The sequence below is a fragment of the Lampetra fluviatilis genome, chromosome 1 (assembly GCF_964198595.1).
Source record: "Lampetra fluviatilis chromosome 1, kcLamFluv1.1, whole genome shotgun sequence".
NCBI lineage: Eukaryota > Metazoa > Chordata > Hyperoartia > Petromyzontiformes > Petromyzontidae > Lampetra > Lampetra fluviatilis.
The window spans coordinates 37,400,850-37,413,552 of NC_136275.1; the positions used below are offsets into that span (position 1 = coordinate 37,400,850).

Genomic DNA, 12,703 nt, shown 5'->3' on the forward strand with positions numbered 1-12,703 from the left:
TCAGCCGCGATCAATCGACTGCTGGATGGAGGCCTCCCTAAGCCGTCGGCGGTAACCGCCCTCTGCGACGTGACAATCCGCTTGGCACCTGCGCACGATTCCATCGCTCCCATCCCTTCTGCGGACGCGACGAAATTGGAAGCAGCGTCAGAGGATGTTTAATGTCCGCGCTAATTAACGGATGGAGCAATTACTTCACCTTGCTCCCCCACCACCCCCCGCCGTCCCTCGTTATTGATGAGCCACTTCTCGGATTCACGGCGACAAAAATAACAACGGGAATAATTATAACGTGGAGGAGGCATGCAAAAAAAGAACCAGACCAGAGTAATTAAAATTAATGCCACCCGACCTTCAACTTAACGGCACAAAATCCGCACATTACGCTCGGTTGGGGACGATTTGCGCGGGGAGCGGAGGTGCATTAAGAGTGAATTACGTCGGTTGGCGGAGCGTGGGACAAACTTCTGTCTCCCTGGCATTGTTTACCGATGGAGATAAACGCGTGACCTTTATGTCCAGGTAATGGCCCCCTGAGATGCTAGGGATCGCCTGTTTTTGTAGGCGAGACCCAGTTTCACATTAAAGCGGTAGCAAGTCGCATATCCAACTCTTCCCATATCCGCCCAGGCCAATTAACTGCCCACACCCAGTGGAGTGGCCTCCTCCTCCTCGGCAGGCCCCGTCTCTCGACCGGGACGAGCAGGCGAACGTCGCTTCTCTGTCACGGCGTGTCTTTCCTGGGGTTCACTCCCTCCGTAGGCGAATGCCCATAGACTCACACAGAGACCCATAGACTCACACAGAGACCCATAGACTCACACATAGACCCATAGGCTCACACAGAGACCCATAGACTCACACAGAGACCCATAGACTCACACAGAGACCCATAGGCTCACACAGAGACCCATAGACTCACACAGAGACCCATAGACTCACACAGAGACCCATAGACTCACACAGAGACAGATAAACTCACACAGAGACCCATAGACTCACACAGAGACCCATAGACTCACACAGAGACACATAGACTCACGCAGAGACCCAATGACTCACGCACAGACCCATAGACTCACGCAGAGACCCATAGACTCACACAGAGACCCATAGACTCACGCGGAGACCCATATAATCACACAGAGACCCAAAGACTCACGCAGAGATCCATAGACTCACGCAGAGACCCAAAGACTCACGCACAGGCCCATATACTCACACAGAGACCCATAGACTCATATAGAGACCCATAGACTCACACAGAGACCCATAGACTCACACAGAGACCCATAGACTCACACACAGGCCCTGTTGCAGCTCCACTCCCTCCTCTCTCACCGCCGCCGCATGTCGGCATTGGTGCCGTCCCCTTCTGTCCGAATCTCAATGCATTACTCTCCCGCACCTCTGGACGTCATTTAAAGTTAAATTTGTGCATGTTACAAATTTGATAACGAATGGATTAGTGTTTTGCATGCTGTGTCTGCCATTTTCTACCGTGACGTTTGGGTAATCTCGCGTACATTCGCTCGCGCTTGTAAAGTACAGAGGAGCGTAGTCCCATGCTGCAAGCAGTGCGTGGTTTTCTTTTTAAATCCTTTATATTAAGTTCACTTGCTTGCTTGCTTGCGCGCTTACGACCGTGCAAATCTTTCAGTCGTTTTTTAACCCAGAGCTGACATTTTGCACACAGACTCGTTGTGCGTGACAATTTATTTTCGTGAAAATGTTTTTCCAAAATTTTCCACTTTTTAGGAATTTTTTTTTTTCATATTTAATTTAAAATACCAATGTGATAAAAATGAAACTCTTACTCAAGAAAAACAGAAATGAATAATAAAATAAAACCGATGCCACGCATATAAAGGATTTATAGTGAAAACTTTGTTTTTACGGGTTAATTTTTTTCCAGTCCAGCAATGTATTTACGCCACCCTCGTTGGCAGGACGGGTGGGGCCAGAGGTCACACGAAGGGATCTCAGAGTTGGCTCCGTGATGTCCTCTTCTGCGGGCCCCTTCTCTGACGCGAAGGGGCCCGCAGCTGTTGCGCGAGAGTTCCGAATGCATTCCGCGGCTCGTGACGGTCGCACTGCTCGGATGAAGTTGTGGAAAAAGACGAATTGACAAAAGGGGATTGTTATTCATTATCAAAGGGTGATTTATTGTCGCATCATCATCATCATCACTGCTGAACGATTATACTGCGCTTCCCATGCAGTACATCCCGATGTTCTCTGCAGCAGGGGACCCCCATTGGCAGCTATCCCTGTGTGGCACAAGCTGAGCGCAGTATCGGCCAGCCAAGTTGGCCTTATTCTGCGAGTTAGGGGTTGGCGATGTTGCCGCGTGTCTTTGCAGTTAAGTTGTTTACGAGCCATTGATCAACTATGGCAAATGTAGGCCGTGACTCCTGGCCCACTTGGCCCATTCCTATTCAAATGACGTCGCGCTATCTTGAAACATCCACGGCGAAGCGAGCATAGGTGTGCTATATGGTGACGAGATGTTAACTCCCTTGCCTGGCATGCAGGAGGTCGTGCGTTGTATCCCAGCCTTGACGCCTGTATATTTGGAGTCTGCATGTTCTCCCCGTGGTCGCGTGGATGTTTCTCCGAGTCCTCCGATTTTTCCCTCCACATTTAGAAGCAACGTGTGTTCAAGAGTATTTGGCTGCGATACATTTCCACGTGTTAAGCCGCTTAGTTGAGCTATCATTTGTGGCCACGTCGCTTTTGAAAAAGAGTTACATAGCTCAGTGGGCCTTACCTGATCAAATTAAAATAGTTTTAGTTTCATACGTTACAATTGACACCGATGGGGCTCGAGCCGACGGGTCGCCCGCAACGAACGGCAAACGTGCGACCACTCCGCCCCGCTTCACCGCCCCGCCTCGACCTGCCCGCCAGTTAACGCCGTTGCCCGCCCCGCAGGATCGGCTGGCGCCCGTGGTGCGGGCGGTGCGTGCCGCCGACTCCCCGGCTGAGCTGTACTCGCACCGGCCGTCGTTCGTGCGCTTCGTCTTCGCCCACGAGGATCTGGCCGCCCTGCTGGCGCCGCAGGTGCTGCGGTCGTGGCTGGGCCGCCTGCGTCCCACCCTCGCCGCTCGCCAGGCCGCAACCGCCTCCACCGAATTGACCGATTCCACTGCCTCCGTCGCTTCTGTCACCTCGAGGGCATCCGCCGCATCCTCGTCCTCCTCCGCCGCCGTTGCCGCCGTCCCGATGATCCTCGACTCCGGCTCCTCCATCCTGGAGGGCGGCACTGACAGAGGGATCGAGTTCCTGTCGGGGGCGGAGGCCATGGACGAGTGGAGTCACATGGCAGCGATGCTGGCGGTGTTGCAAAAGAGTTTGCACGCCGGCAGGGCCTTGCTGGTGCGTGACGCGACGTCACCTGGTCGATGCTCGTCAACCGTCTTGTTATTGTTCGATCCCCTCGGTCTGCTCGAGCAGTTGCTCGTGCTGCTGCTACATCAGTGCATTGCTCCTGCCTCCAAAACGTCTATCCCCTTCTGCTCTTCTGCTCATTTTCTGTTCTGTTTCCACCTCCTCTTGGTCCGTTCCTTGATGCTGCTGCATGTGCTGCTGCTGCTGCTGCTGCAACTCTGTTGATGAGCATTTCTGCCATATTTTTGCCTCCCAAGTTTTGCGGTGTTTTCTGACCGTATCAGTAACTCATTTTAGGCTGAGCTGATTTAGGGCAGGCCCAGAACCAGTTCTGATATTTGCCACTGATCTTAGCTGGAGCCTGAAATTGAACTCGGGTGCCGGGTTTGTAGCAAAGAGCGCTAACCAATACCGTGCAGTATCGTTCCCTACAGACACACACAAAGATAAAGATCCCCCGTATAGCCTTTAAAAGACTGTTGGGGCAAGTGGTGTTATCGAGCACCTATGAAGGCCTGCACAGCACACGAGGGGGTGGGTGGCCAGCACCACGCCTGACCGCCTTTGTCTCCCGAGTGGCAATGTTTACGTACCGCACCAGATAGTCATTTGAGGCCGAGTTTACCTAGGGGAGGCCCAGGAAATGGTTCAGATATAATCGTCACCGATGTTGGCCGTAAGCGTGAATCGAACTCTGGTCGCCAGGTTCGTAGCGCACACGCGCTGACCGCTAGACCACCGCACACCAAACCTTACGCACACACAGGCGCAGGCACGCGCACACACACACACACAGTTGCACACAAACGCAGAGACACACGGGCAGGACAGGTGCCATGAATCACACGTCGTCGAGCGTCCCTGATCGATTCACTTGTTGCACGCGGGTGACCCCGCGGCCCTTGCCCGCGCCTTGATTTGTCGATCGCTCGCTGGTTGTCGTTCGCTGCAAGCGCTGCTTGCCAGTGGTGCTCACGTTGCAGCCACGGGAGCGAGCGTTGGGCGGGGATCACACGGCGCCACGTTCGTGTGTCTCTCCGTATGTATGTTGAACCTTTTTACGCACCGTACATCGCCAGCCGTGCTTATCGGAGGTATGTGGGAAGGACAGAAAACTTAACACGAAAGGCAGTTTTAAAGAAAGGAATGTTCAATCGAGATTACTTAAAAGTGCATAGCTCCAGTGGCCTTTTGTTATGGGAAGGAAGAGCGTTCCAGACGGCTGCAGAATCGCATCCGAAAGCGTGTGATGCAGTGACCGTCTCTGTTCGATGGCTAGCCAAAAGCCGCTGCGAGGATGACCGGAGTTCGTGTGATGGTTTACGTGTGATGGTTTACGTGTGATGGTTTACGTGTGATGGTTTACGTGTGATGGTTTACGTGTGATGGTTTACCTGTGATGGTTTACGTGTGATGGTTTACCTGTGATGGTTTACCTGTGATGGTTTACGTGTGTGATGGTTTACGTGTGATGGTTTACGTGTGTTATCAATCCCTGACCGTGAGCGACATTGACGGCAATGGGTGTCCTGAAGCCCGGCTGGTCAGACGCCAGTGCTGTCTCGGGCCGTGTCGGCCTTGGCTACAGCTAATGGAGAGACAAAGGCGGTTGGATTTTGCGTGCCCTTGGTCTTCCACAACGTGCTGCAGCAGCAACCGTGCATTGACCTAAATATACACGTGTGCGTGCGTGTGAAGTCTTGATTCTTTAACCAGGTAAGAACTCAAGAGGGACGTGGGGGCGTTAGTCTTGATTGGTGATTGGCCAGTATGATTCAATTAGGCTAATTTGGACGCCGATGCCTGTTGGGATGTTCTTTCGAATGACGTCAGGGAATGTTTGATGTCCACTGTGAAGCAGACGGCGCTTAGTATTATTATTTATGGAGGTCATTACACCCGTAGTAATGATAAGAGTGGCCGTTGGATTTGAATCGTGAACCTTTGCATCAAGCGCCCGAAAAAGCTTCAGCTTTGTCTCGGTTAGGGCGCTTCGCTACGAACCCAGCGACCTGAGTTAGATTCCTGCTCGTGGCCAACAGCAGTGACGATTATCTGAACCGATCCTGGGCCTCCCCTATTTCGACTCAGCCTCAAATGGGTACCTGGTGCGGTGTGTAAATATCACCACTAGGGAGACGGTGGCAGCCAGGCATGGTGCTGGCCACCCACCCCCTCGTGTGCCGTGCCGGCCTTCATAGGTGCTCGCTAACAGCACTTGCCCCAACAGTCTGTTCAGGCTATACGGGGGATATTTGGTGTAGTGGTTTTCACGCCGCACCATGAACCCGACCATCTGGGTTCGATTCCTGACCATGGTTAACATGAGTTGCGATTATCTATTATTTGTGCCTGGGCTTCCTCTAGGTCGACTCAGAGTGCCTGGCCGCACACTGTCCTGCCCACACCCCCCTCTCGTGCGCCGTGTTCGGCCTTCACAGGCGCTCGCTGACGGCACTTGCCCCAACGGCCTGCGAGAGACGACACGGGGACTCTTCGTTTCTAACGCGCGTGCGTGTGTGCGTCTGTGCGCGCGTGTGTGTGCGGTCGCAGAAGCTGGTGTGCAACGGTGAGCGCGGCGAGGCGGAGAGAGCCCTGAGCCTCACGCGGCGGTGGGCGTGCGCCGCAGCGTGCCGCTCGCCCACGCTGCTGCTGCTGTGCTCCTCGCTCCCCGACGTCCTGCAGCGAGCCGCGCATGGAGGTGGTCGCTCGCTCGCTCGCACGCATGCACGCTCGCTCGCTCGCTCACCACCCGCAGCTCGCCTCCCAGAGCTCGCCGCTCCCACCGCCGCTCGCGAAGCAACGAACGCAGAGCCGCGAGCGTCGACGATCACCGTCCGCCGTCTCCGAGAGTTTTCTTCGCCCCCCCCTCTCCCCTCCGCGGACAGACGGACGGACATAGTTGTTGTCTTTCCACCTCGGTTACATACTGCGAATCGTTTCAACCAAAAAAACATTCCGGATGTGTATAAACGGCTGAGTTGCTCACCGCTCACTTCTCACACCGTTTCAACGCCTACCGCGTGCCGCCTAACCGTTCAGTGCTCACCACCACCCACGGCTCACCGCTCTCAACGCTCACCCATCATTGCTCGTGAAACAGTGGACACGGAATCATGGGCAGCACCCACACGGGGGGAGGGTTGAGCAGAGGGCTGCAGTTTGCTCACCGCTACACGGCGGCACTGGGCCTCACTCATCGAGAGAACAAAGTTGGAAATAACTTTTACAAAGTCTGCCTTTGCTTGCATTAACGAACATTTGCATAAACGATAATTTGCATAAACGGTCTGCGGCGGCCATCAGACGGCTTTTTAAAAAATGTTGGGGGCAAGGGTATTTTGGTTGGGGGGGGGAGTGGGGGGTGGAATAGCCCCCTCTACCCCCACTCCACCCCCTCTACCCCCACTCCACCCCCCCTCTACCCCCATTCCATCCCCCTCTACCCCCACCACACCCCCCCTCTATCCCCACTCGACCCTCCCTCTACCCCCACTCCACCTCCCCCTCCCCCATTCCCCGGGTAAGTGGTGGGCGCCCTCTGAAATAGCTGCCCACGGGGCTACCCAGCCCCGATGCGGCAGGGAGGGGACGTCTGAATGCACATTGCCATTGATTGGCACTAATTGTCAAATTTGACGAATTAAGGGGCGTGATGTGACACAGATGGTCTTTTAGCGACAATAATAATTTAATTTAATTTATGTGACTGTTGCTTAACGACGTGAAGGCCCATTGGTATTCATTGGCTCTTTTTTTTTCCCGGGGCGAGCTCTAGGTAGCGCAATTACTTACGGTCAATTGTTATTATTTTGTCATTTAGTCGCAGATCATAATGAATGAGGGAGATTAATTCATTTGCGAACCATAATAATACTACAATGATAATTATTTTGTCAATGCTTGCAGTCAGTCATTTACAATCATAACGTGGGCACTCGTTAATTTTAATATTCAAAACATACTATTAACATTGCTAATGAGTGGCGTTCAGCCATCACAAATAGTGTTTTACGGAACTCTTACATCACGACCACGTGCTTGAGCAGAGGACTACTTACTGATTATGGCCGTGCATGGAGACGCGGCGTGATCACTTATTAAGGAAGACTCACCAACCTCCTGTTGCCTCGCCTTTCTCATCTCACTCCACTCCCCTCCACGCACTCTCCTACCTCTCATCTCACTCTACTCCCCTCCACGCACTCTCCTACCTCCCCCCTCTCATCTCACTCTACTCCCCTCCACGCACTCTCCTACCTCTCCCCTGTCATCTCACTCTACTTCCGTCCATGCATTCTCCTACCTCTCCACTCTTATCTCACTCTACTCCCCTCCACGCACTCTCCTACCTCTCATCTCACTCTACTCCCCTCCACGCACTCTCCTACCTCCCCCCTCTCATCTCACTCTACTCCCCTCCACCCACTCTCCTATCTCTCCCCTCTCATCTCACTCTACTCCCCTCCACGCACTCTCCTACCTCTCCCCTGTCATCTCACTCTACTTCCCTCCACGCACTCTCCTACCTCTCTAATCTCACTCTACTCCCCTCCACGCATTCTCCTACCTCTCCACTCTTATCTCACTCTACTCCCCTCCACGCACTCTCCTACCTCTCACCTGTCATCTCACTCTACTCTCCTCCACGCACTCTCCTACCTCTCATCTCACTCTACTCCCCTCCACGCACTCTCCTACCTCCCCCCTCTCATCTCACTCTACTCCCCTCCACCCACTCTCCTATCTCTCCCCTCTCATCTCACTCTACTCCCCTCCACGCACTCTCCTACCTCTCCCCTGTCATCTCACTCTACTTCCCTCCACGCACTCTCCTACCTCTCTAATCTCACTCTACTCCCCTCCACGCATTCTCCTACCTCTCCACTCTTATCTCACTCTACTCCCCTCCACGCACTCTCCTACCTCTCACCTGTCATCTCACTCTACTCTCCTCCACGCACTCTCCTACCTCTCATCTCACTCTACTCCCCTCCACGCACTCTCCTACCTCTCCCCTCTCATCTCACTCCGCTCCCCTCCACGCACTCTCCTTCCTCTCCCCTCTCATCTCACTCTGCTCCTCTCCACGCTCTCCCCTACCTCTCCCCTGTCATCTCACTCTACTCCCCTCCACACACTCTCCTACCTCTCCCCTCTCATCTCACCCTACTCCCCGCTTATATCACGCGTCTCCCCGCCGCATACTCCCTGCTCCAACAACCCTGGACGCTGTCGACAACTCAACATTGCTGCATTGTAAATTGCATCGTTGACCCTCCAGGCATCTTCATTCGGCACACAACTTGCGCCGCAGCGCCATCTCAATCTCCTCTCTGGCCTGTACAATTCTACCCATAATTCTGTGCTCTAACGTACAAAAAAAGCCCTCTTCAAACTCTTCGAATTGGCAGTTTTCTGCCGTATCGCGAGGCGAGGGTCCTGAGACGCGCGTGCATTTGGGGCGCTCCATAAATCAGTCTGGCATCTCTGAGCCGTGGGGAATCGGACGTAAACTGGTTAACGAGACCCGATAACATTTGCCTGCCCCCTCTTCCTTCAGGGCAACCTGGGGGGCAGAGGAAGAGTGCAAGGGTCACCGACCTGTGCCACCGGCTGCTTCTCTCCCGCTGATTCAATCCATCGCTTTCTCTTTGCGGCCCTCCCTCCACACCACACCCCCCCCCCACACCCCAAATGATCTTCTTCGTTGTGGGACCCGCCTACCTCTCTGGCCGTCTCTCTGTGCTGTGAACAAGGGGGGCCTTTGCCCGAAACGTCGCCTCTTATTTGCATATTCTTTTTGAGGCCACAGTGATATGTCTATTCTTTAAAGCATTCACGTAGGTAAATTAGTGGAATGTTAATCATCATCATCATCGCGTCCAGGAAAGCCATGCCGAGTCTCAAGATTCGTTATCAGGAGGGTCCTGCCACATTATTGGGATGTTTGGCCAATGGCATCAGTGAGTGTTTTGCCTTCGCGTGGGAAGAAACTGGGGAACGCAGAGGAAATATACACACACTATCCTCACAGACCAAGTCCACTACACCGTGGTATTCCCAGGCAGTCTCCCATCCAACTGATAACCTGCCTCAACCCTGGCCAGCTTCCAAGATCCGACGAGATTAGGAGCGGTGAGGGTGATTTGGGCTTGGGCAACCTCTTCGAAACTTTAACTTGGACCGGTCACAAATTAACGCCAACACGTGTCGATTGTTTCAATGTCAAGACTTTTGCCCCAGCTTCCGTGCGAGTGACATTGCCGCCCCCCGAATTCAACACCTTTTTTTGCCCGTTCGGAAACAGGGTCCAGTGGTGCTACCGCCTTGCGTCAAAACAAATGTCACAGGGCCACTGCAGGAGACCCCAACAACGTAGTCCCTGCAGCCGCCTATGAAACCTGTTATGCACGGCGGTCACCCATCCAAGCACAGCTGTCCAGGCTCAACCCTGCTTGGCTCGTGAGATCTGATGAGATTGGGTGGATTCTGGGTGATTCGGTCACAGGCTTTACTTATTTGCCCGAGTAAAAAAAAAGCCACCCCCTTGATTTAACGAATCTGTCCTTGCGTTTGATGGCAGCAAAACCGTATGGTTACGCTCGTTGGTAAGTGTCCAAAAAGCGCGTCCGTGTGCTCGAGGAACTGTGTCCTTTCACGCCGCGCTAACGGAACGTCTGGCCCCTGCGTGCGTCGCCCCCCTTTCCCCTCCGTCACAGACGTGTGCAACCTGCCCCTCATGCTCGGAGCTCTCTGCCACCTGCAGCTACAGGGCGCCCTGGATCACAGCTCGGAGGAAGTCTCCTTCCGGCTGCTCTACCACGGTGTGCCTCCGCGTGCAGCTCCCTGCGGTTAGGGCGGATCCGCTGGCGGGCACTCTCAGTTATCTATCTCTCCATGGTGGCCAATGTTGGTGGTCGGCGTTGGTGGCCGACGTTGGTGGCCGGCATTGGTGGCCTGCGTTGGTGGCCGGCATTGGTGGCCAATGTTGCTAGCCGGCATTGGTAGCCTGCGTTGGTGGCCGGCATTGGTGGCCAATGTTGCTAGCCGGCATTGGTGTCCTTGCGTTGGTGGCCGGCATTGGTAGCCAATGTTGCTGGCCGGCAATGGTAGCCTGCGTTGGTGGCCGGCATTGGCGGCCAATGTTGCTAGCCGGCATTGGTGTCCTTGCGTTGGTGGCCGGCATTGGTAGCCAATGTTGCTGGCCGGCATTGGTAGCCTGCGTTGGTGGCCGGCATTGGTGGCCAATGTTGCTGGCCGGCATTGGTAGCCTGCGTTGGTGGCCGGCATTGGTGGCCAATGTTGCTGGCCGGCATTGGTAGCCTGCGTTGGTGGCCGGCATTGGTAGCCGGTGCTGTGGTGGCCAGAGTTGGTGGCTGGTGTTGGTGGCCGGAATTGATGCTCTTTACTGGTGCCGGATGCTGGTGGTCAGGGTTGTTGCAAGGGTTCAACTCTAACCCTCAGCAGTTTGATGAATGGGTTCCACTTAACTATCTATGGTTATTTCACACTCCCATTACTGTGCTCCCTGAGCCCCAAAACCAATTTTGATTGGCTGCAGTAGTAGTTTTCAGAGCTGTAATATATTTTTCACTGGAGTGCCCCCGATGTGATGCGGTGTGCGGTTGATGTGCAAAGTACGGCGTGCGGTGGGGGGTGCGGTGATGTGAGCTGCGCGGGGTGGCGATCCGTGCGGTGTGCAGTGTGGTGGGAATTGCGGTGTGAGGCAAGCAGTGCGGTGTGGTGAGCCGTGCGGTGTGGTGAGCCGTGCGGTGAGCCCGTGCGGTGGGCGTTGTGTGGCGAGCAGTGCGGTATGGTGAGCAGTGTGGCGTGGTGAGCGGTGTAGTGAGATTTGGCAGTGGTGAGCCAAGCGGTGTGCATTGCGTGGTGAGCAGTGTGGTAGGGTGAGTGGTGTAGTGAGACGTGTGTTGCGGTGAGCCGTGCAGCGTGGTGAGTGGTGCGGTGTGCGTTGTGTGGTGAGCAGTGTGGTAGGGTGAGCGGTGTGGTGAGTGGTGTAGTGAGCAGTGTGGTAGGGTGAGTGGTGTGGTGAGCCATGCGGTGTGGCGAGCCGTGCGGGGTGGTGAGCGGTGCGGTGTGCGTTGTGTGGTGAGCAGTGTGGTAGGGTGAGCGGTGCGGTGTGGTGAGTGGTGTGGTGAGCACTGGTAGGGTGAGTGGTGTGCTGAGCCGTGCGGTGCGGTGAGCCGTGCGGGGTGGTGAGCGGTGCGGTGTGCGTTGCGTGGCGAGCAGTGTTCCGGGTGGTGGATCGAGTAAAGAGCGCGAAGGCGCCGGTGCTGCTGCCGGCGTTCTCCTTCGTGTACGCGAGCCTGGGCCAGGGAGCGGGGGCCGGCTGGGGCCGCAACTCGGGGGACAGCCGCGGTGAGACTGGCGCACGCGCTCACCGCCCTTGCCGGCCGCACTCCATCTCCACAGCACCGAGGGCGCGGACCGACGCCTGGGAACCACGCCATCCTCACCGCCCTCATCACCGTCGTTCAAATCACAGCCCTTACCATATCTCACCACAATTGCCAACCATTTTCAGCCAATCTCATCACCCATTCCATTGTCACGATACATCTCCACTACACTTCAGCCTCACCACCGTCACTGCCATCACATCCATCGCCATGCCCCTCACTCCCTCACCCTCCTTATTCCATCTCTCCCCCCCCCACTGCCCTCACCCACCTTACCACCATCACCATCGTCACCTCCATTAATACCCTTGCCTTCCTCTCCCACCCTTAACTTCCTCTCTCCTCCCCGCCCCACCACTCCCTCCTCATCCACCTCACCGCCCGCTGAGCTAAGAGGCACCGTTGACGATCTCCGCCTTAATTAGCGGCGTTTCCAGCCGGGGCGCTCGCTCAACCCGCTCGCCGTGGAGCAGCTGTAATTATTGGAGCGATCGTAATGGTTTACATTATTTGTATATTTTGTTAATTCACCGGGAAACTCCTCCCAAGTTCCCATTACACTTTTAACGGTGGCTTAAATCGTTAGCTAAATGTTTTTTTTGTACGCGTCGGAAATTAACGTCGTTCTCTTGGCTCCTGCGTTTTTTTTTATTGGGAGGTAATACAAACGGGGTGTGAATTTAACTTTGCGAGCGCGCGCTTGCGTGCGTGCGTGCGTGCGTCGAGAGAAGAGGGAAATAATGCTACTTTCCGCGATGGTGGCTCCTCCCTTCAACGCGGCACGGATGCTGGTCACATAACTACGGGGTGGGGGGGCAGGGGGCGGGGGGTGGCGATAGGGGAGGGGGGATGGGGTGGTAGAACCCCGACGGGTTTAGAGAGACGTCGCCCCG

General features: G+C 55.0%; 1 protein-coding gene across 1 annotated transcript in view; it reads left to right on the plus strand.

Moving 5' to 3' along the window:
* MEI1 (meiotic double-stranded break formation protein 1) overlaps positions 1-12,703 on the plus strand; it is an 88,769-nt gene that overhangs the window by 48,259 nt on the left and 27,807 nt on the right. The window contains exons 21-24 of the mRNA XM_078861864.1: positions 2,935-3,378; positions 5,944-6,091; positions 10,113-10,217; positions 11,641-11,769. Coding sequence (XP_078717990.1) covers positions 2,935-3,378; positions 5,944-6,091; positions 10,113-10,217; positions 11,641-11,769 — 826 coding nt within the window. The remainder of the gene's footprint in view (positions 1-2,934; positions 3,379-5,943; positions 6,092-10,112; positions 10,218-11,640; positions 11,770-12,703) is intronic.